Source organism: Poecilia reticulata, chromosome 22 (assembly GCF_904066995.2).
Source record: "Poecilia reticulata chromosome 22, P_reticulata-male-v2, whole genome shotgun sequence".
Taxonomy (NCBI): Eukaryota; Metazoa; Chordata; class Actinopteri; order Cyprinodontiformes; family Poeciliidae; genus Poecilia; species Poecilia reticulata.
This window is the reverse complement of record NC_088851.1, coordinates 21,361,360-21,382,980: the sequence shown is the minus strand read 5'-3', so window position 1 is coordinate 21,382,980 and position 21,621 is coordinate 21,361,360. Positions and strand designations below refer to the sequence as shown.

The window sequence follows — 21,621 nt, the reverse complement described above, 5'->3', positions numbered from 1 at the left end:
TCACACATTGGTTTCAACCATCTGCTCTGCTTAAAAATACATCTTAATTCTGGAAGAATATTGAAATGTGTTCATTAAATGTGGGGTTATGAGCCCAGAAAATTATTTCTAGTACTCAGTGTGCATGTTAAATGCAATATTATTCGGAAAAAGACCAAAAATGCACGAAAAAAACCCAAAAAACCTTTACATTTTAAATTCATATTAGTTTGGGTTTATATATTAAAGCGCATAAATTTGCAGATCTACAAGTTAAAGCTTTTCATTACCAGATGCTATCTAGTGTTTAGTTTGTGGTAGCTCTGGTTTTATGAGGAGAAATGATATGTATGGTCATCCAAACTTAAAAAATAAAAAATTTATGAATCTCTGCAGTTCAAGTGTTTATATGACAAAAGTCCAAGGTTCGTCCTCTGTAAAACATTTTTTGGGTTTGTTTTTTGCATTGAGTTATCCATCTGATTTGTTTCAATTTCAACTTTCTCTGAACGATCAGTACTTCTATCAATGGAAATGTCTTCATTACTGACAGAGCAACAGAGACAAGATTGAAGTTGTAATAAAGCAGATTTATATCCTTTAAACAGAACATTAACTGCTCAAATATTGAGTGAAAAGACAGCTTTACTGCAGGAAAACTGTGAGTGACAGTTCAGTGGATTTATTTGTCTGTATAAGAGGCCAGAAACCCCGCTGCACTCGGCTGCTTCCAGCGCTCGCGGCCAAGATTGATCTTTGTCAGGGCCACAGAAATTCTCATTGTTTCTGAGAGAGGCAGTCCATTTATTTGAAGGCCCGCAGAGAGCCGAGACCACAGAGGGGAGATTTAAAAGGCAACCTATAAACTCGCAGAAGGCTGAAGTGTGTGAAGCATGTGGTCAAATCGAGAAGAGAACACTCATTTGTTCCTTTGCTGAGTGAAGTCTGATGTTCCATCAGGGAGCTGCAAGCCTAGATTGGATTTTTAAATGGGAAAAGTCAGAGTGTGGTTAATATTGAAAACTATAAATAACATGTTGCATCATGAGTAATTCAAGTTCGCCTGATGATTCATGTGTACTGCATAAACACGCCACAGTTATAAAACGTATACATTGGCAAAGTGATTTTACAGATCAGAGTTGAAATCTTCTGATTCTGTTTTGACATATTTTATTTTAAGTCCATCTGAACTGTTTTGGCTTTAATCATGGGTTTAATACATTGATTAACTGATAATCTGACAAAGCAGATGCACTGAGATTATTTACACAGAAAAAGTGAGTAAAAGTGGACATGTTGTAGTGCTTCAATTTTAAACAAAAAAGAACAATTTATCAGCAAAGTATTTAAAGAAATTGACATTAAAAGTTTGTAGTCGCTGTGGTTTCGAGTTTTTTTTTTCTCCCACTGCTGGTTTAAAGTGTAAGATTAACAAAACACAGCATCTGTTACTCGTAATCTGTCGTAGGGTGGCTGTGTGTGCGAGAGCCATTGTGTGTTAGCACAGTTGGACATTAGGGAGAAGGAACAGACGTTTTGGGACACTGTGGGAAGTGAGTGCCAGGATGAAGCTTTCTCTGTCCACAGTGGGGTCAATATTGATACGGTCGACCCAAAAAGGTTTGCCAGAGAACAAGCAGTTCATACAACTTTGTTCACTGTAGTGAAACCAAACCAATCAGGCTTTTGAAAAGTATACAATTTCTAGTGCTCACAATAAACTAATGTTTAGAAATTCAGTTGTTTTTCTCAAATCAGTACCTTTAAAAACCTCTTCCAAGTTGTCCTTCTGTAATTGATGGAAAACAAAGTTTGTATTTTCATGCTGGTAATACGAACAACTAACTGCTGAGCACATATCAAATTTTCAGATTTTAAAGTGAAAATTGACACTTATTACACTTTATAAATCGTACAATCTGATCGTTAAGTAATAACATAGAAAGCCTACGTTCCAATGTAGAGGGAAACTGACAGTGTTGTGAAAAAAGCATTTGCCTCATTAATGTCTTCCCTTTCTGGTATTTCCTCCCGTTAATTGTCTTCATGCTTTCTTACCTTCCTCTACCTTGTTAACACAACTTAACTGTGATTAACCACATTCAATAGACACATCCAGGCCTGGGAGACCTGTTGAATCAATAAATTGCTTAAACACAACTTGTCTTACAGCATGAAGTAGGCTAATGGATATCGGAAAGCAACACATCATAGCCCAATCTAAAGAAATTCAAGAGCAAAGACATTGACATCTTTCAGTCTGGAAAGGGTTGCAAGGTCATTTGTAAGGGTTTGATGTCAAGAATCAGCAGGGAGAAGAATTATCCACAAATTAAGAAAACATGGAACTGTGGTGAACCTTTTCAGGAGTTTGGGTTTTACCAAAATTACTCCAAGAGTGCATAAATAACTCATCCAGGAGTCATTAAAGATCTGAGATTGTTATTCAATAGGAAAAAACTGGTGGTAGTGTGATGTTGTAGGGCAGTGGTCCCCAAAGTTTTTCCTGTGATGGCCACATAACATTTCCCTTCTCTGGTGGGGGGCTGTAGTCAGTTTGTAACAGAAAAAGTGTTACCTGCGCTGCCGGAAATTGTTGACGGGGGTGGGCGTGTGGGGGGTTAAGGTTAAAACTGTTCAGTGGGGGGGCTGCGCGCGTTTCTCGATTGATTTTTACCCAGAGAGAACATGGGCAAAATCCGTTAGTGAAACGGTCACTGGGACTGACTAGTATATATTCCATTGAGGGAAAGTAACTTTAACATATGAATTCCTCATATGTTAACATAAAGGCTTGTTTTGAAGTATAAGCTGCTACTTACAGGCATTGCTTCGAAGAACTCGACCTGGAATGCAGCGTTCATAACAAACACGTGTGTTCATCTGCTCTACCGCTAGCAAACGACCGTACTGATTAAATAACATAAAAGTCAAGTAGTTCCCTAAAAGTCCAACAGATGGCAGCAATGTGTCATGCAAAACAAAACACCCACAGTTTACAGGACACACTTCCTGCTAAAGAGCCCCCTGGTGGTTGAAGAAAAATCCACATATAAACCGGAAAATACAATGTATGAAAAATAATCTGAATGCTCTCTGGTATGGACCTTACCACAGGGTCCGCCTTTCATTGGCTAATGCCCATTTTACGTCACAGATCAGCTATCACGTGGGTTACCGGCTCACAAACTCATGCTAATGTACAGACCGACAGAAAGTTTTTGCGTCAGGACTCGGAAAAAAAATGGTTCTCCGTCAGTGGTGTATCTGTACAGGCGATGTCAGGTATCCTGATCGTGTTTGTGAAACTAAAATTCACAGATTTCCAAAATCTGAAACGGAAAGCCTTGCTTGGATCAAAGCTTGTGCTCAACCGCATTTGCAGCTCAACCGTCGTAGGATCAATAAGAACAAAGTGTCTGCTGGCGTAAGTATTATTGCTTTGCTTTCTTTGTGTTTAGTGAGTGAAAAAAAATAGTCAATAATAAACACATCCATTATGAAAACCTTTTAGCCAAGCATAATGGCAGTACTGATACAACTTCTACATCCTGAAGCCTGTCTGTTACAGCCTCACGTTAGCTGAACAGATCAATATGCAATGTGTACCGTATCTGACATACATTAAAGATTTTATTAAACCTGAAAAGGCTTTTTACAAAAATTTAATCGTGTTAGCCACGCTAGCTTTTACTAAACTGTAATCGTGTTAGCCACACTAGCACCGAGTACCGTGTATAAGTCCTAGGCACATTCGAACCCTCAAAACCACGAACGCCCGACTTACCCAGCTTTGCAAGAACAATAGCCATCAGTGATCTTGTCCACAGCTATATTTATGCTGAGGGTCTGAGGATCTGCTGTTTTCCTCATCGACTGTTAGCATTTAGCTGCAACTCGCACAATGTTAGAGGCATCGCGTGGCTAAAACATCTTGATGTCGTCCAAAAAAGATGACATAAACTTGTTGGTTCCCTTGTCCATTGTCGTGGCTGTTATTTTGTGAAAATCCGGCAGAAATGCTAAACTAATCGACTCAGAATTACTCTGCAGAGTCAGTCGAAATGAAAAATCCCATAGAACCTAAGCTCTGCAAGGAGGTTAGTGTGAGACATGAAGTCACGTGGGACTTTCGAGGGGCGTTTCTGGGCGTAGCTTGGTAAGGTCCATTGTTCAGGGGGCCGGACCAAATGTGGAGGCGGGCCGTAGTTTGGGGACCACTGTTGTAGGGTCTTTAGACTTTCCCTGATTGATGGACAATGAATTTGGTCTCAAATCTTGATCTTACTTCAAGTGTACTGCAGTTATTCAGTGGAGCAATGATCCAAAACACAACAGGAAGTCCATTATTATTGGCTCAAAAACAACAACAAGGTCTTGGGGAGGTCAAGTCAAAGTGTAGTTGTAAACCAAAAAAGAAACAGTAACTGACCTGAACCAGCCTTTTCATGCTTAAAAAACCCTCCAACGTGGATGAACTGAAAGAAATCCAGTCAGAAAAATGGATTAAAATTCCATGACAGTGATGGTGGCATGGGTGAGCCCACCAATTACTTTTTCACATATATGTTTGTTTAAAAAGCTTTTCTTTCCCACTTAAAATACTTCTTTCACAGCAGCGCTGACCAGGGTGTCTGGTCAGGAGTTTTGGCAGACACATACCAGCAAAAGACGGAAATGCATTTTCTGTTAGATGCAAGCATTGCTACCCTCCAAATCTGGGCCAGTTTTAAAATATCTGAAGTCCGCCACTCTATAGAAAAGAATATTATTCACAATCACATGTTTTGCACAGCTGCCAACCTTCCTAGATGTTGAGATTACAGCTCTTCACGTATTTTGTGCGCTCTGCAGGGTCTTAGTTTAAATTGCTGAATCAATAAATTTAATCAGAAAGAATCACTGAGATGAAGCTGTGACAGTGTAATGTCATATTGACTGTTCACAAACATAAACAGTGATTTTTACCTCTAAAGCTTGTTTTATCATTAATGTGCACCATTCGTGGGGAAGATTAGGTTTTTGCAGAAAATTCAAAGAAAACCAGTTGTGCTTCCTTTGCAAAGCTCACATTTTATGATCCATGCTTTGTGAAATCTTATTATCTTCCTTTTGTGTATGTTTTAATGTTTCATTACTGGGTCGAATGGCTCTTTCTTTTATAGTCTCATTCTGCTTTAGTTATCTGTGTACATGAATCACTGACTGCTCTCAGTTACATAATGGAAAAGGAGCACACGCTCTAATGTCTTCACCAAGTATCGATTGAATCTAAATGACTGTCCTTATGATTCAGCTCTGGAAAGGTTTCTCATTAAGTGTCCCAGCAGTGATGAATGATGGGGATGGAATGGGAGGAGAAGGAGGAGGGAAGAAGACCAGGTCATTACAGACCAACAGATATGAAAGGACATCAGATCTTTCCAAATGTTCAAGGAAGAATCTCCTTCCCTGAGAGAATTGGGAAAAGGGGGTGTTGTACGAGATAAAGGGAGGAAAGATGTGCGAATGCTTTCTGTTTCTGCTCGTCTTTACAGTAATTCTTGTTGCCTCTCAGACAGTCTGGAGTACTGGCTGGCCTCATGGTTTGTTGTTAGTAACCCTGACACGTCCGCTGGGGATTCAGACCAATGCAGACTCTTAAAAAAAATAACAGTTTTACAAGCTGACAAAAACATCTGCGGTATGAAAAAGAACGTTGCCGTTTTCAGTTGGAATCCTCATCACCAGTCCACTTTCAGTTCACCGGACTCAGCTTAGTTCAAAATTTTGTTACAAGTAAAAACAATCCTCCAAGCACAGAGGGAAGGACTTAGTGCCTATAAATATAGTTAATTATTTGTATCTTGCCTTAAGTAGAATCACCATCATTTAGCAATGTCAAACTTTAAATTATATTACTGTTCATGAATGGTTCTGTACAAGAGCAGAACTCAAAAAGATTTAGAATTACATATTGAATTTAACAATAAATTCAAATGTTTTTTCCTCTATATCTTCACAATTTTTAACTACCTTCTGTCAACATGTCACACAAATCCCATAAAATACGTTGATGTTAGTAGTTAGAAGGAGACAAAATGGTAAATATTTAAAAAGGTACTGTTACTTTTTTAACCAAAACTGGATCCAACTGTGAGGCTGAGTTTCAGAACAGAAATCTAAAAAAACTAAACAAAGCCCCAGAGAACCATCTGTGTAACAGACCATGTTGTCAATAATATTTGCCAACATTGAAGCCAGAGTGATTTGGAGAGTGCAGTTCTGGCAGGCAATAGCAAGCTTCCTTGTGTCACATCACAATCAACAACTTCCAAAGCAGCAACTAAACATATTAAGTTCTGAAAGTCCAGCCAAAAGTTTTGTTGTTCATTTTAAGTTTTAGAACGAAGGAAAAATGTGACTGCCAGTTGTCTGTCAAAGAGTTTTCTACTGCCTTTATTTTTACTACCACTGTAACAGTCTCATTGAGCTGGAAAGCAGTGTAGCAAATCATTTATGGTACAAAAACTCAAGTTAAAGGAACTAGTAGCTTTAGTTAGTTTAATTTTGTCTTTAAGCACTTTATAACCCTTCTGTATCAGTCAGTCAGGGTTTGACTTCATCAGACTTCTGAAAAGTTTGGAGCATATTATGGCCCTAACCTTCCAATGCTTCAGAATGTTCATGTACTTAAAAAGGTTACCCTCAGCAAGAAAACAAGGGTTTATAGGAAACCAATTAGCAATAATCAGGCCTCTAAATGACATATGATGACTGTGAAAAGCCGATGGGTGTCTCGTTTGCTTGTCGATAGGCTAAATAGTAGGGATCTCTCCTAGGCATCAGTGTTTCATCATTTCTTCATCAGTGTCAGCGTGTTGCTGAGCCTGAGTGAGGCGGCTGAATGGATTAACATCAAAGCTGCTGCAGGAATCCTCTCCCAGGGTGAGGTTAATGCCAAATGCTCGTCTAATGAATCAGAAAATATGCCACGGATCTATCAAGGCTGTCTTTCTGGATATGAGGGTGAACCCGAGGGGCGGGTTTGCTGTATTGGGAATCAATGGGTACTCACAGGGCCCGTCAGCCTTGACGTGTGCGGATTCAGTGAGTATATCCAGACGCACATCTGAGTTTCACCTGTCAGTTTGTTATTAGCGGAGGGTTAAGTGCCCCAGACAAGAATAAAACCACCTGAGTTTTGTGATTCAGAACAGGCAGTTTCTCCAGCGCCTTTCATCAGCAGTCACCCTCCCACCACATGTGTCTGTCAATCAACATTTATTCAGTGCTTCAGTCGAACCGTTCTCATGGTAATGTCCTTATATTTAAATGGGAGGCATATAGGACCAGCGATGCTTCATGGAAATGACACATTCTTACAAAAATGTAAGTCTACTTTGACATTTGTGATGAAGTAAAGCGTAAACATTTTTAGAGGCCTGCTTTTCTCTTTTAGAAATACTTTTTACTGTAATTTCCACATGCACACTTACACATGTTCCTTACCTTTGATACGAATGCCACTAAAAGCATCTTTACTGGTTTTTAACAAACAGCTGTCTTCAGTCTAGATTTCCAAATATTCTTTAAGATATTACAGTTGGTAACATAAAATACTGCTATAGTAAGGCTTATTAAAAGCCATCTGTCTGTTTTTATGCTCATCTGCTCTTAGCAGGATTATTGGGACTGGTATCTGTCTCCAGTGTCCATTGACGAGGGACGGGGTTCACCTTGGAAAGGTTGCCAGTCCATCGCAGGGCAACACAGAATAGAAAACAATACACACATACTTCTACCAAATGGCAATTTTGGAGCAACCATGTCACTGAACATGTTTCTTTTTGGTTTGTGGGAAAAACTCCATGCTACTCCATTCAGCAACTAATTCTTTTTTTAAAAGGTTTTATTGGCTCTAGTGGCCTTTATTTGATAGTTAATTGACAGGAAAGTTGGTAATGAGAGATGGGGAAAGACATGTGGCAAAGATTGCCAGGCCAGGAATCGAACCTGTGACAGCCACGTTGAAGACTAAGGTCTCCATACATGGGTTATGCTTAACCTCTGTGCCACCACAGCACACCCTCAGTAACTAATTCAAAGCCCCTCCGCAGAGATGTCATCTTAATTCTTCGGGGGGCTTTGAATAATCAATGATCCAATTCTTTTAAGGGCTTTTCCCCCTACTTTGACTCCTCTGCGGTTTATTGCCATCAGTTCACAGGTCAGATGGCCAGTGATTCTGACATTGTTGTAATAAAACCACTGGTTTGACACAAGAGGCATTGGAACTCTGCCAGATGAGCTCCAGAGAGGTCGCCAAAACCCCGTCTGGAGGGGGCGGCTCCCCGATGATGTTTTCCCATACACTTCAGCGCGCCTTACGCTCCTTCACCTCGTGCCCATAACAAGGTAAATGTAGCGAGTTTTACCCTTCACGTATCGTCACCTCGGGGGGATGGGGGGGGGTGAGCGTTGCTCCTTCACCATGACGTTCCCCTGTGGTGTTGCGCCACTGATGCAAAAAGCTGCGTGATATTGGTCCAGTGCAAGATAAGACTCTTTTCCTTTTTATCGGTGATGAAACAGCTCTGAGGTACACTGTGTCTAATGCACTCTACAGGATCAATATGCTGCTAAGATCTTGACACATTGTGTGAATCAGAGAGGCCCCGTCTCAAACTCAACGTGATATGTCAAAACATACAGGTTGAACTGAGCTTTAGACAACATAAATGGAGAACAGGCAAAAACTAAAAACAGTTTCTTCATGTTTCTGGTTTTATGAACAGCAGTATTTTAAATTTCATTGATTGAATCACTTGATCTTCTAATAACTCATGTTGGGAGTAAGAAATCTGTACTTAAATACGTTCATATTGACAGAATGTAGTGCTTATGTGTTGATTCATTCTCACTGTTCAGGAGGTTCAGTTGAAATTACTAAATAATGTTGCTGCATTGCAAATGAGGAATTATACACAACACTACTGGAGTGCAAACATTTTCTCCAAGTTTGATGAAACGATTGCCCTGTTTGCCACAAAGTAAACTGTAATACAACCAAATAACCCCCTGCTCTGTGATCTATTAATCATTTCCAGCATAAATTATTCCTTTATATCTTTGCCTTAACAGTAAATCAATGCAAAAAGATACAGGGATGGGGCTGGGGTGACATTTTACTGCTGATTTCCCTGTGCACGCATTTTCACCTCTCTAACCAAGCCACAGAGAGAGGCAGTCTATCTCGGGTGAAGTGTCGTTTAGTTTGTTGCCCATTTTTCATAATCCACTGGACTTCCACAGATCAATACGTGTGTGCGTGTGTGCGTGTGTGTGTGCGTGTGTGTGTGTGTGCGCGTGTGTGCGTGTGCGCGTGTGTGTGAAATGGGACTGGTGGCTGTTTGTGGGTCTTTAATGCAATTTAATGCAAGCTGACCACAGTAATGACCAGGAGCAATGGAAAACAAACATTCCTGGGAATCAGAGCCCTTTAATCTGTCCACCGTGTGATGGAGAGGTAAAGGCGCTTCTGTTTGTTTAAAACCACAAAAATAAAAACTACGCAGACTGAATCAATCCCTTAGGAGAAGAGAATCGATCCAACCATGCAACTGCATTTGGTATTTCTAATGTTGGCTGCATTACCTTACAATAAAATGTTAGTCACTGGAATTTGAGCAAAAATGATTAAGTTGCTCTGTGGGCTTTTTTTTAAAATCAATAAAACCATGAATATATTCAGGGTGTCAAGGTCTTGTTGGGATGCTTTCATCTTTCTCTGATTGTATTGAAAGTTTGCTCAGTAAGACCTCGATCCTGAAGATAATGAAATATGAAAAAAATATACACATACTGAATGGTGACATTTGGTTTGACTAGTGCTGGATTATTAATTTTTCTTTAAAACAGATCAAACAGCCTTAATGTAAAAAAAAGTATTTGCCTAAGGACTGCTTGGTATTTATATAATTATCTCTGGTGTTAATACAACACTGAATGTTATAGGAAATAATTAAATACTGCACAATTAGCACCACTCCCATTGCAGCTGTTTCTGCTCTGGTGTTAATTACAGGCTGTATGAAAGGTGAATCCATAGTGCAGCTTCAGAATGGGAGTTGGGATGGAACTGGAAAGATCACCTGCTTTCAGAGCGAAGGCACACATGTCACATGGTTTTGTAATAGGCACACAATATGATGATTTTTTTTGTATGGTTTGTTTTGGGCAACTTTAAGCCTTAGAATGTGTCAGGTTGCCTTAATTGGCTCTGCTATTGGGAAACTGACATTTTTACCTCTAACATCCTGGCCAACAACAGAAAATGAGCACCTGGCTTCATGGAAACCATGAATGTGATTCCAATCCAACTACATCAGTGGCTGGTACTGTTATAAGGCATCATGTGTGTTCACTGTTGACATTCATTCATGATTCTGCCTGTGACAATGTTCTCCTGTGTCCTTTCAAAACATATTAAATCCAATCAATATGTCAAAATTAAGCCATTCTCTGAGGGTGGCAGCAATAATTTGGGTTATTTAGCGTGTCATAAGAGAAAAAATGGGGGATCATTATTCAAAGTCATATTTTCACAATATTATTCAACAATGTTATGTGTAAAACTAAATATGTAATTATCAAACTAAATATTTCTTCGTAAACGCCGACCTGAATGAGGAAAAGTGAAGCCTGTGGTGTTTTAAATCATATTGGTTGTGTTGAGACTGGCAGTATGAGTTGGTAATGTATTCTTGGAGTAGTTTTACTAGCCTAGCTACTAATTGAAAGGCTCATTACTGTTTAATGTTGTGGATTACAGCTGTTTCTGTGATTTGCTGGTGTTTTACAGCCTTAGATTGTGTCGTATCCCTCTCATCCTGGACAATATCAGTGACTTTATTTCTCATCTTTTCTTGAATTCCTTTAATTCAGGTATAGCATGTTGCTTTTTGAAATCTTTTGATCTTCTCCATGCTCTCAGACACGTTCTGTTTAAGTTAGTTGCTATTACAGATATGACAGTGATTGAGTTTAGGTGTAACTTGTGAAATATATTCCAACTGGAATTAAATGCAGTTAATTTGTGATTCTTTTCACCAAAGTTGGAAATGATCTCAGACATTTGTGGCAAAATACTACTTCACAGAACAACACAAACGTCTGCTCTGGTAGTTTGGTGGAATAGCTGTTTTCTGGTCCTTCATGCTCAGCACTGCCTTGTATTTGCCTTATCCAGCCTCATTGAGTTCCGATAATTAGCAGGCAGCTCATTTGTGCTGCTGTGCATTAATAAAGAGCAGTCAGTGTCTTAAACCAGCAGATCTAGAGCCTCATCATAGATTGTGCAGATCAGCTTTTTAATCTTGTAACTTTGTCCCTAGTTTTCTGCCATGTTAGGCTAGATCGGTTCTCATAATGGCAGGTTGTTGTGGCAAACTCTGAATGATAAAAGCATTGGTAGTAAGTGATTTCTCTTCTTCAGTAGGTTTTTTCCAGTCTGAATTGGGTGGATGTGCTCCCATGTTCTTACTTTCAGAGAAGGTGATTTTCTTTTTTTTTTTTGTTGCTGTGCAGAGTAGGATATTGTATTAGTTTCCTGACTTCTGCTCCAGTGTACCTTTATAGAAAGATAACCGGAGCAGTGAATTGGATCTGGGAGTCTTCAGAGCCGGTTTGCATGTACCGACAGTTGAATATCTGTATTACCTTCATTTTCAACAGTAATTTTCTTTTCTGATGCATTAACAATTGTCATTGATTCCCATAATCACAGCTGTTTAACAGTTTATTGGTATTGGTTTAATAAAGTAAATATGCAAGGTATGTGTGTATAGTACCTATAAAAAGCATTCACCCCCTTGAATGTTTTACACTTTCTATTGCTTTTACAAATCAATCATGATAAACAAAATTGGTCTTTTTTGGCAAAAAAACCCCCCAAAAAACTTTTAAATGTCAAAGTATCAACTGATTTCTACAAGATAACGACAAAAAATATGAAACATAAAATGAGTGATTGGATATGTATTCATCCCCTTTAAGTTAATATTTTGTTTATGCACCTTTGGCTGCAATCACAGAATGAAGCTTATCAGGCTGCAGCTTTACTAACTCGTCAAGCTCTGTCAGGTTGCATTAAAACTACAGGCTCGCTCTGTAGTTTACCTTCTACCTTTTCAAGTCTTCCAGGGCTTCATGCTGAGAAGCATCTCCACAACATGATGGTTCCATCACCATGGTTCACAGTTCGGATGGTGTGTTTGTGGTGCTGTGCAATGTTTGGCATCCTAATGGACAAAAGCTCAATTTGGGTCTCATCAGACCAAAGAACTTTCTCCCACTTGACCAAGGAGTTGAGCCTTGATATAAATTTTCTTCGGCAGTGGCTTTCTCATAATCACTTTGCCATAAAGCTTTGACTGGTGAAGAACTCAGGCAGCAGTTGTTGAATGCAGAGTCTCTCCCATCTGAATTGCTGAAACTTGTAGCTCCTTCAGTATAGACAGAGGATTCCTGGTGTCCTCTCTCCTTAGTCTCCTTTTTGCACTGTCACTCATTCATTTGCTAGGCCTTCCTGATCTAGATTTATATATGTAACATAGTCCCTTCATCCCTCCAAGGGGATCTTCAGTGCCTTAAAGATTTTTGTTTATCCATTCCTTGATGCTGTTCATAGACCTGTTCTTTGATTTTCTTTAAGTGTTATTTGCAGATTTACAGATCAGCCAGTGACTGGACCTTCCAAAACCAGGTGTTTTTAGACTACAATCACTGGACTTGGGTGATTTCTATTCCACTCATTCTGAGACTCCTAGTACCAGTTGGCTGGACCTCTGTTGAATTAGGTCATTCACTTTAAAGGGGGTGAATATTAATGCAATCACCTACTTTATCTTTCCTATTTTTATTTAATTTTCAATATTTTATAGAAATGAAATCTTTCTCATTAAAAGGCTTTTTGTCATTTGTTTAGTCAAATAAGACACATTTTGCTGATCATGATTGGTTTGTAAAAGCAATAGAAATGGTAAATAAACCATTTTGTTGTGAATACCTTCTGTTGTGGGAATTTGTTTGGTCTTTTAAAATGCCTCAGTATTGACCTGGTCTGCGCACCGCTTCTCGCCTCATGGCCGCTGCAGATTGGCACTAGCCCTCAACAATCCTTCAATTACAATGGTGTTTTCTGTTGGAGTGGACTCTTGTGTATCACACACTGAGATAATTAAAACCAAATGCAACACAGTTTGTATAAATAATTGACCAGGTAATCATACTTTTTAAGCTGGTGGGAGGATTCAGGATTCCCCCTGCTTACCTAAAGAAGACTTATCGATTGCAACTGGAAGCCGTTTAAAGACAAACACAATAACAATATGGACTTGTTAATAAAAAAAACTGTTGCCAACTCTTAGGGTTGCAAATAGAAAACATTAAATTCTAGTCAGTTTTGCTGCAGGACCTGATGTTATTTAGACTCCATATTTTCATCAGTTTTTCCCTCCGAGGTTTTACTACTGTGTGGTAAACTGGTGCAATCAACTGGGCTGTTCAGTTTTTTATCTAACACCTACACTCGTGTTTTTTGTGAAGTACTGAAATTTATTGTGTATACACTCTATTATTTAAAAGATTTTTTGTGTTTGTGTGACTTTTAAAGGAGGACTTCAGTTAGAGTAGGCCCATTTTTTCATCGCTCCTTTGTAAAAACATTACACTGCAATGCTTTCAGTTGTTTTAAGATTTTTAAAATATAGTTTGTAATGTATCCACAGCAAAGTGTGTATGATTTAGTAATACAGTATCAGAAGTTGATCAGTATTAGGTAAGATACCTTAATTTCAGAAGTCTATGAACATTTACTTATTGATATTGCTTTTCTATTTTTCTGAATCAATTTCTCACACAGTGACTAGAACAATCTTTATGATTAAATCTAAAGGTTATGAGATTATTTTTTCATGGGGAAAATATAAATATATGGAAAACATAGTAATAGCTGTCTCTCAACTAGAAACGGATTAAATTCTCCCAATCTGGGACATTTTAGTATATGGATGTTGACAGGATTGATCAGGTCTGTTGTGGTGAAGAAAGCTGAACTGAAAGTTGCTTCTCTGGATTTACTGGTCAGCTATTTCCAACTTCTGAATGTGGTCATTGCTAAAAGTATGACATTTTGGATACAAATTGATTAAATTTGATTCTTCTGTTGGGTGACCATGAAGGCTTAAGATAAAGTTAGGAGCTCAAACTGAATACGTTCCAGGGCTTTGACTATCTAATAAAGTTGCCTCTATGTCTAATCAGATGTCACTGAAAAGAGGGGATGTCTGGGTCTCCCTTCCAGACCTGGCATTTTTGGAAAGGAATAATAAATAAGTGATGAGCATCAAAGAAACAGTTGGATTGACTGAAAAAATAGTGAAACTGATGCTTTTGCATTTGAAGCGTTCATTCTGGATGCTAGAAAAAAACAGATCTACCCAGTGATATTTCCAGACTCAATTTTGGAGTTCCCAAAATATTGGATAGACAAAGGGATACACATAGTTCCTCCAGTGGTTTCTAGGCCTTTCCGACAGAGCCCCAATGGCCTATAAGAATCTCATTTAAGTCACTTTTATTCAGACTCTTTTACTCTCAGCCATGATCCATATCTCATTACCATAGGAGAGGGTTTGACTATGGATGGAGCCGATCCACCTGTCTGTCTCTTGTTCCATCTTGCATTACTAAACTGAGATGCTTGGACTCGTTTGTTAGAAACAGAATCTCACCATGATTGAGATTCTGTTCTTTCTAAATACAATCCCAGTAATTGAACAATAGTTGTAGATTTCTTTCATTCATCTGCCCTTTTAAGAATGCTTCATATTACAAGCAAAGACCCCACGTTGACACCTTTGAATTATGTGAACTGTTCAACTTGTCAAAGGTTGTCTTAATGAATCCCTCATCCAAATTTAAAATTACTACATATATGTGCATATAGACTATAGATACTGTGGTCTAAACTTTGCCGTTTATGTATCTGAGTTTCACTGCTGTGTTTTAGTTCTGTGTATTCATCTCTTTGTAATTCAGGACTCTGTGCTATCCCACATTAAATACCATCAAATGTTGTTGCTCATGCTAAGCCAGAGTCTGGAATAAATTCCCATTTGGAGATACGTTTTAATTAAATGTATCACGAGATAAATAAATAAAGAGAAGCCAAAGTATTATTCACAATATTCCATTAAATTGTATATACAAGGATACATCTTGTGCAAAAACATGGATTTTAAACACATTTTAAGCTGATAACTTCAAGGCACATTAATAAATTCTTCTGCTAAAAAAAAGTCAATATTAAACTCAAAGAAAATACTTTGTTTTAAGGAGTTTAACATTCAGAGGTTGTGCTTCTTTGCAGCTCACTTTGTGACACCAACACCAATCACAGCAGGTGCTGATAACAAGACCCACTTTGCTGTGATGATGTATTAAACTGGAGACGCAGGTGAAAGCTCCGCAGCTTGCCACTTTCTGAGTGTTTAATGAGTGTGACCTTTAAATTTCTTTCTAAAGCAGAGAGAAAATGGTTTGCATATGGTCCAACACTTCTTGGAGAGTCTAATATTCTCACCTGACTTCTGCTGCAACCACACAGCTCATAGCAGGAAAACTACACCCTCTAGTGGTGAAAATCTGTTATCCTCGTGTCTATCAAGATTCTTTAGAAAATGCATCAGCAAAAACCTTACACGATAACAGTAAAACAAGTCATCCTCAATTATTAAGAAAAAAAAAATGTTTCTTTATATGCGTTTGTGCACAGAACTGCAACATCACTACTCCAAAAAACAACAACCTATAAATCCGACAATGTTATGTAAAAGAGATGGTCAAGTCAGTTGTATAAATTACATTTTTGAAGACAATTTTCAAATAATTTTAACTTTACAGAGTTCAAAAATGTCCGAGCAGTTTTAGGAAACTCCTGATGGTTGTCTTGAACCATCATGATTCATGATCCTGAACGTTGTTCTTGCAGTACACTGTGGTGTTGTTCACTGGGGGGCAGTCTCTGAAGCTGACTCCTCCATTAGGGCTGTAGATAGGCTGAATGCGGAAATCTCCCTTGAGGAGCTGCTCATTGTTGAGCGACACTATCTGGAAGCCTGTTTCAGTCATTTCCAGGAGGGAATTATCTTTCTTTGTGCCAGCCTCACAATAATCGTCTTTTCTACGTCCCCGGTTGTACTTCCACTCCGAGCGACTCTTCTTGTGCATGTGCCAGCAGAAGATACTGAGCAGGACCACCAGCACCACAATCACAGCCCCACCGATGAGCCCAGCCAGAAGGAATGGCGAGCCATACTCTGGCTGTGTTGCCTGCTCGGGCCCAGAGCGTCTCCTGTTGTTGTTATCTGGGCTGAAAAAGGCTGCAGTTGTCACAGCCTCGGTGCACAGAGTGTCATCCTTGGGCCTGTAATTATTGAACGCATCCAAGGGAATAACGCAGATCCGATACGTGGACTTGGGTTCAAGATTAGTCAGTCGGATCCCCCGATGATCCCCACCCACTATCCTCTCTCTGACCGTGTCTCCGGTCAGACTGGGCTCCATCCTGGCCCAGGTCACCTTGTAGGCAGTGACTGGAAAAGAAGCCAACCAGCGTACATGGATATCCGACCCATTTAAGATTGTGAAGGTAACCTGTAGAGGCTGCTTAGTCCGCAGTCCATCCTCCCTTGTTGTGTAGATGGTGTAGAGGGTGGGCAGTGTGGTTAGGGGTCGTTTTGAGGAGGAAACATGTCGAGTAACCAAAGGGAAGTCTGTTGAGATGGAAACGGTTGAGTTCATAGCAGTGCCAAATGTAGAAGCAGGCTTTGTGCAGTGGACCAGGTCAGCGCTCAGCTCTCTGATCACCATACCTCGCAACTTTTCAGGCTTATGGCACATGAACCCACGCACATTCAATGATGCAGGAAGAGATTTGAGCCATGACACCACCCAATGCATGCCGCAATCACAGAGCCACGGGTTGTTCCGGACGGTGAGCTGCCTGAGATTCCCAAGCCCATCAAAGACTCCCGTCACTAGTGACTGCAGCTGGTTGTTAGACAGATCTAACTTCTCTAGCCTGTGCAGACCTGCCAATACTTTCACAGGGATCTTGGTTATCTGATTTTCCTGAAAGTTTAACTTAACAAGCATCTCCCCAGGAAGGAGCGGGGGAGGGTAAGTTAATGAGTTTCGTGCTAGAGACAAGTCTCTCAGGGTGACCAGGTCTTGAAAAGTCCCAGGTGAGATCCCTTCATCTGTTAGCAAGTTCCCATCTAACAGCAGGCGTTCCAGTCGGGTGACATTCTGAAATGCTTCCTCTGCAATGACCGCAATCCGATTCTCATCCAACCTTAGCTCTTTCAGGTCATCTGGGAGACCAATAGGCACACTGCTCAGGTGGTTTTTGGTCAAGAAGAGCATCTTTAGGCTCAAGGCTTCCCTAAATGCACCTTCTTCCACTCCAACAGTAGAAATGGAGTTATCATCCAAATGCAGCTCCTCCAGTCGAAGAAGCTGAGCCAGAGCTGCCCGAGAGATGGTCTGAATGTTGTTCTCCTGCAGATGGAGAACTCTTACATTTTTTGGCAGGTTAACTGGAAACTCATCAAGCTGGTTACCATAGAGATACACAGTTTCCACAGAGGCCACATGGTGTAGCTCCAGCGGAAAGCCGGCATTATTGATCTGATTGTTGTGTAGGTAAATGGTCTTGTAGCCCTCACCGATTCCCAGAGGCACTGAGGTCAAGCTCCTCTCGTTGCAGTAAACAAAGGTCCGGTCACAGCGGCACTCTTCGGGACAGTTAGAGGCTCGTGAAAACTGGAGATGAAGGCCTAGCAGTATAGGAATCCACGGCCTTACTAAGGAGGTCCAGTCCTTACTCCATAAACGCCACAGTATCTCCATTTCATATGATTCAATACAGCAGCATCAGAGAAAGTAACTATTGGATTTAATGAAATGATAAGAATCAGGAATTCCAGCTGAGGAATCATAAGATCTATGCACTGTGTCCATTTTGGTGCTGCAAAAAGTCCTCAGCAATTCCTCAGTAATCGGTTGTCCTGAGGTTCCCCCCAAAAAATGGGAATACACTAATGGATGTTATTCCTTCACCCACACCCACCCATTTCTGAACTGGTTCATAAAGTCCATCACATTTTCTCCATCGGCTTACAAAGCAGAATTCAGGTGCTGAGGATCGATGAAGTCGCATGCATTCCGGGGGATCATCGCGTCATGACCTGATGACAGTTCCTCAACAAAACACCATTGTGGCTTCACACGCAAACCTGCAGCAGAAACACAGTTTACAAAAAAAATTAGGTTTCATTTCTGCTTGTCCAAAAAAAGCTTTTATTCTACCAAACTGCATTAAGTTATTGTAAACTGGAGCAAGAGAGAATACATTTAATGCAAATGTATTTATTCAGACGCATAGGTGTAGCACAATATTTAAATGGATACTGAGAGAACGCATGAAAAGGAGTTTCTCTGCTTCACAAGTTGACAGTGAAGCAAAAATATACGCCGAAATCAACTAACCAGCAAAAATACTGCACAGAGCAGCATTCCTCTGCTGAGTTCAACCTCAAGATAAGAGCAGCCTGCTTGCTCCAAAGTCAAATTCCTGCTCTGCATTTTTTTTCTCAGCGAGACTTTGTATTCTTCCCCGTGTCTGATTCATTAAGTCTGGTGGTGCCGGAGGAGAGGAGGACTGTAGGAAGGTGATGAACGCAGCCTGTCAGCACAGATAAGATGAAACAAATTCCTTGCAGAGGGACACAACTAAGATCGATGTGGGCCTCTCACAGAGAGGAAAGGTACTGCTGTGACTACAAGGTCAGAGCATTTAAACAAAGTGTGGAGAGTTTCTTCATCACTGGGTTCAGCAGGAGGGGGAGCAATCTGTTATTATTGTCAAAAATCAAGAAAACTACTCATTAAAACCTCCTGCTGGAGCTCTGATGACAGCGTGATTGGGATGCATTCTTTGTGTTTGTTAGTCGGAAAGTGAGAAGTGATGAAACGGCAGCAGCCTGTTGACAGATTGCATTGATTTCTGGCCAAGGCAGCTCAATAGTTATGTAATGTTCTCGCTTGGGGTATTGGGGGGCAAATAAGCCATCAAGCTGAGGCTGATTATGATGACCGCGGTTATTAAGCGTGGTTTTCAGCATCAGACTTGAAGCATGATAATTCCTGCTCTTTGCTCCAGTCTGGAGAAGAAAGTTCGGGATTTATCGGACAGGAGCTCTGTTAGAGGAAAATTCTAAATCCTTTTTGATTAAACAGATATATTTTAAGCCTTATAAAGAGGATTTTTTTTTTTTCAGAGAAGAAAGTTTTCTGTCTAATAAATTCAAAAGGCTTCCCAATCCTGAATTTTCTCCTCACCTTCAGGAAAGTAGAAAGTCTCCCCTGTTCACGCCGACTCGCTCCGCTTGGCTCCACGCACAGCGCTGCGCACACAGCGAGAATAAACTCCGCATCCTTCCCGCTGCGCTCCGCTGCAGTTTAAATAAATGACATCGCGCTGAGTGTGCATGGTTCTGACCCAAAAACAAACTCCGAGGGACGCATGGACTTTTATAGCACAGGATCTTCCTTTCAGATTCTCTTACACGGAGTCTATTGAGCCTGTGCCGGGCTGCGCCTCTCCGGGGCTTCCGGTGAAGTTCCTCCGCCGGCTTCAGAGGACGAGAGGGGGCCACAAACCCGGGAGGGGGCCAAAGTCAGCAGCTTCCAGTCTGACCGCCGCTCCGCCGCCCGCTCCCCGGGATTGGAAGTCCATGATCGGTGTTGACTGTTTGAGGCTGCCTTGTTCGGTTCTGGTCCTGGTTCCTTCTGTTAGAGGTCCGTGAATAACCGAGTCGGTGTTCTCCCTCCCTCTGCTACACTCCGTCTCTCTCTCTGCTCATGTCTCTCCATCCTCATTCCCTATCCCCCTCCCTCCTTCCTTCTCACCCCTCCTCTATGTGGGCTTTTAAACATATATATGTTTTAAAAATATGGAGAAAAATGCCACTAAAAAGGATCAGCTTCTTTTATTTTACTTTTTATAGGTATATATTTGAGTAAAATGAACATTCTTAACTACTGACATGTCTCTGAAATTCCGAGCAAAACTTTTGTATTGTTCATATTCATTTAGGAACAACAATGTTTTAAGAGTTCATAAATCAATATTTGGTGGAATAACCATTATATATATATATATATATATATATATATATATATATATATATATATATATATATATATAATAAACTTTTTCATTTAGTCATCTCTATGCAATAAATTAGAATATTTTAAAAGTCATGTTTTCATTAACTCTTAAGTGGAAAAATATCACAATTAATTGAAAAAAAGAAGCTTTCAAACATCCATCTCTATGTATTTAATGTGTATTATGTGATTCACTTGGTGATTAAGTTCCTAATATAGATGGGCTTTTAGGTAACATTGCTAATTATTGAATGGGAGATGAGTTGGGATAAACTGACTTTTAGTGTAAAGATAATTTGTTTTTATAATTAAAAGATTTAAGCTCAGATATAGATCTATTACAATGACATTGTGACATTAAAATTTTTATAATTATTGCCTTAAATTTACTGTTCATTATCGCAATATTTCATTGCACCAAGAGAAAACAGATGTTTTTATAAATATGGGATGTACTGGGCTGCACAGTGGCGCAGTTGGTAGAGCTGTTGCCTTGCAGCAAGAAGGTTCTGGGTTCGATTCCCGGCCCCGGTCTTTCTGCATGGAGTTTGCATGTTCTCCCTGTGCATGCGTGGGTTTTCTCCGGGTACTCCGGTTTCCTCCCACAGTCCAAAAACATGACTGTCAAGTTAATTGGCCTCTCCAAATTGCCCCTAGGTATGAGTGTGTGTGTGCATGGTTGTGTGTCCTGTGTGTCTCTGTGTTGCCCTGCGACAGACTGGCGACCTGTCCAGGGTGAACCCCGCCTCTCGCCCGAAACGTTGGCTGGAGATGGGCACCAGCACCCCTCCCAACCCCACTGAGTGAAAAAGGGTGCAAGAAAATGGATGGATGGATGGATGGGATGCACTGCTGACTTGTTAAATGGCTGGCAGAATGTTATTTGATAAAATCCTAAAGTTTGTCACAAGCTGCAAAATATCACTAAATACAAGGATGATGATGATGATGTTCACATCAATACTCTGTATCCAAGCATATTAATGTGAAGTTGAGTATAAGGAAATGTGTGGTTGAAAAAGGTGCACAAGCAACAGGGATAATTGCCGCCTTGGGAGGATTGTGAAGCAAAGCCAGTAATAGAATGTGGGGGATTCACAAAGCATGGACTGCAGCTGAGACCAGTGCATCAGCCACCATTCAACAGAGTCCCCAAAGTCCTATTAAAGGTCAAAGGTCATTTTGTATTTGATTTGGAAATCAAGGTTCCAGAATCTGGAGGAAGGGACAGGAGACATCCACGTTTCTGTGAAGTTCCCACAATTTGCAGGACGATGAAATCTGATGTTGTTGACACTTAGTGTTTGCCTCTGCAGAGACGCTCAATTCAGTTTCAGTTCAGTTTATTTTCAGACCCATTCA

General features: G+C 40.2%; 2 protein-coding genes across 2 annotated transcripts in view; one reads left to right on the top strand and one right to left on the bottom strand.

The window, feature by feature from the left end:
• Positions 1–628: 628 nt before the first annotated feature.
• Positions 629–21,621, top strand: part of LOC103458968 (microsomal glutathione S-transferase 1) — a 117,068-nt gene continuing 96,075 nt past the window's right edge. Inside the window, exon 1 of the mRNA XM_081603233.1 lies at positions 629–640. The gene's annotated coding sequence lies outside the window, so the exon portion shown is untranslated. The remainder of the gene's footprint in view (positions 641–21,621) is intronic.
• Positions 15,134–19,940, bottom strand: si:dkey-87k14.1 (leucine-rich repeat transmembrane protein FLRT2). The gene is made up of 2 exons (XM_008400124.3): positions 19,429–19,940; positions 15,134–18,323 (listed from the first exon to the last, which is right to left on the bottom strand). Exon 2 carries the CDS (start codon positions 17,935–17,937, stop codon positions 15,982–15,984), a length of 1,956 nt encoding a protein of 651 aa, XP_008398346.1. The 5' UTR covers positions 17,938–18,323; positions 19,429–19,940; the 3' UTR covers positions 15,134–15,981.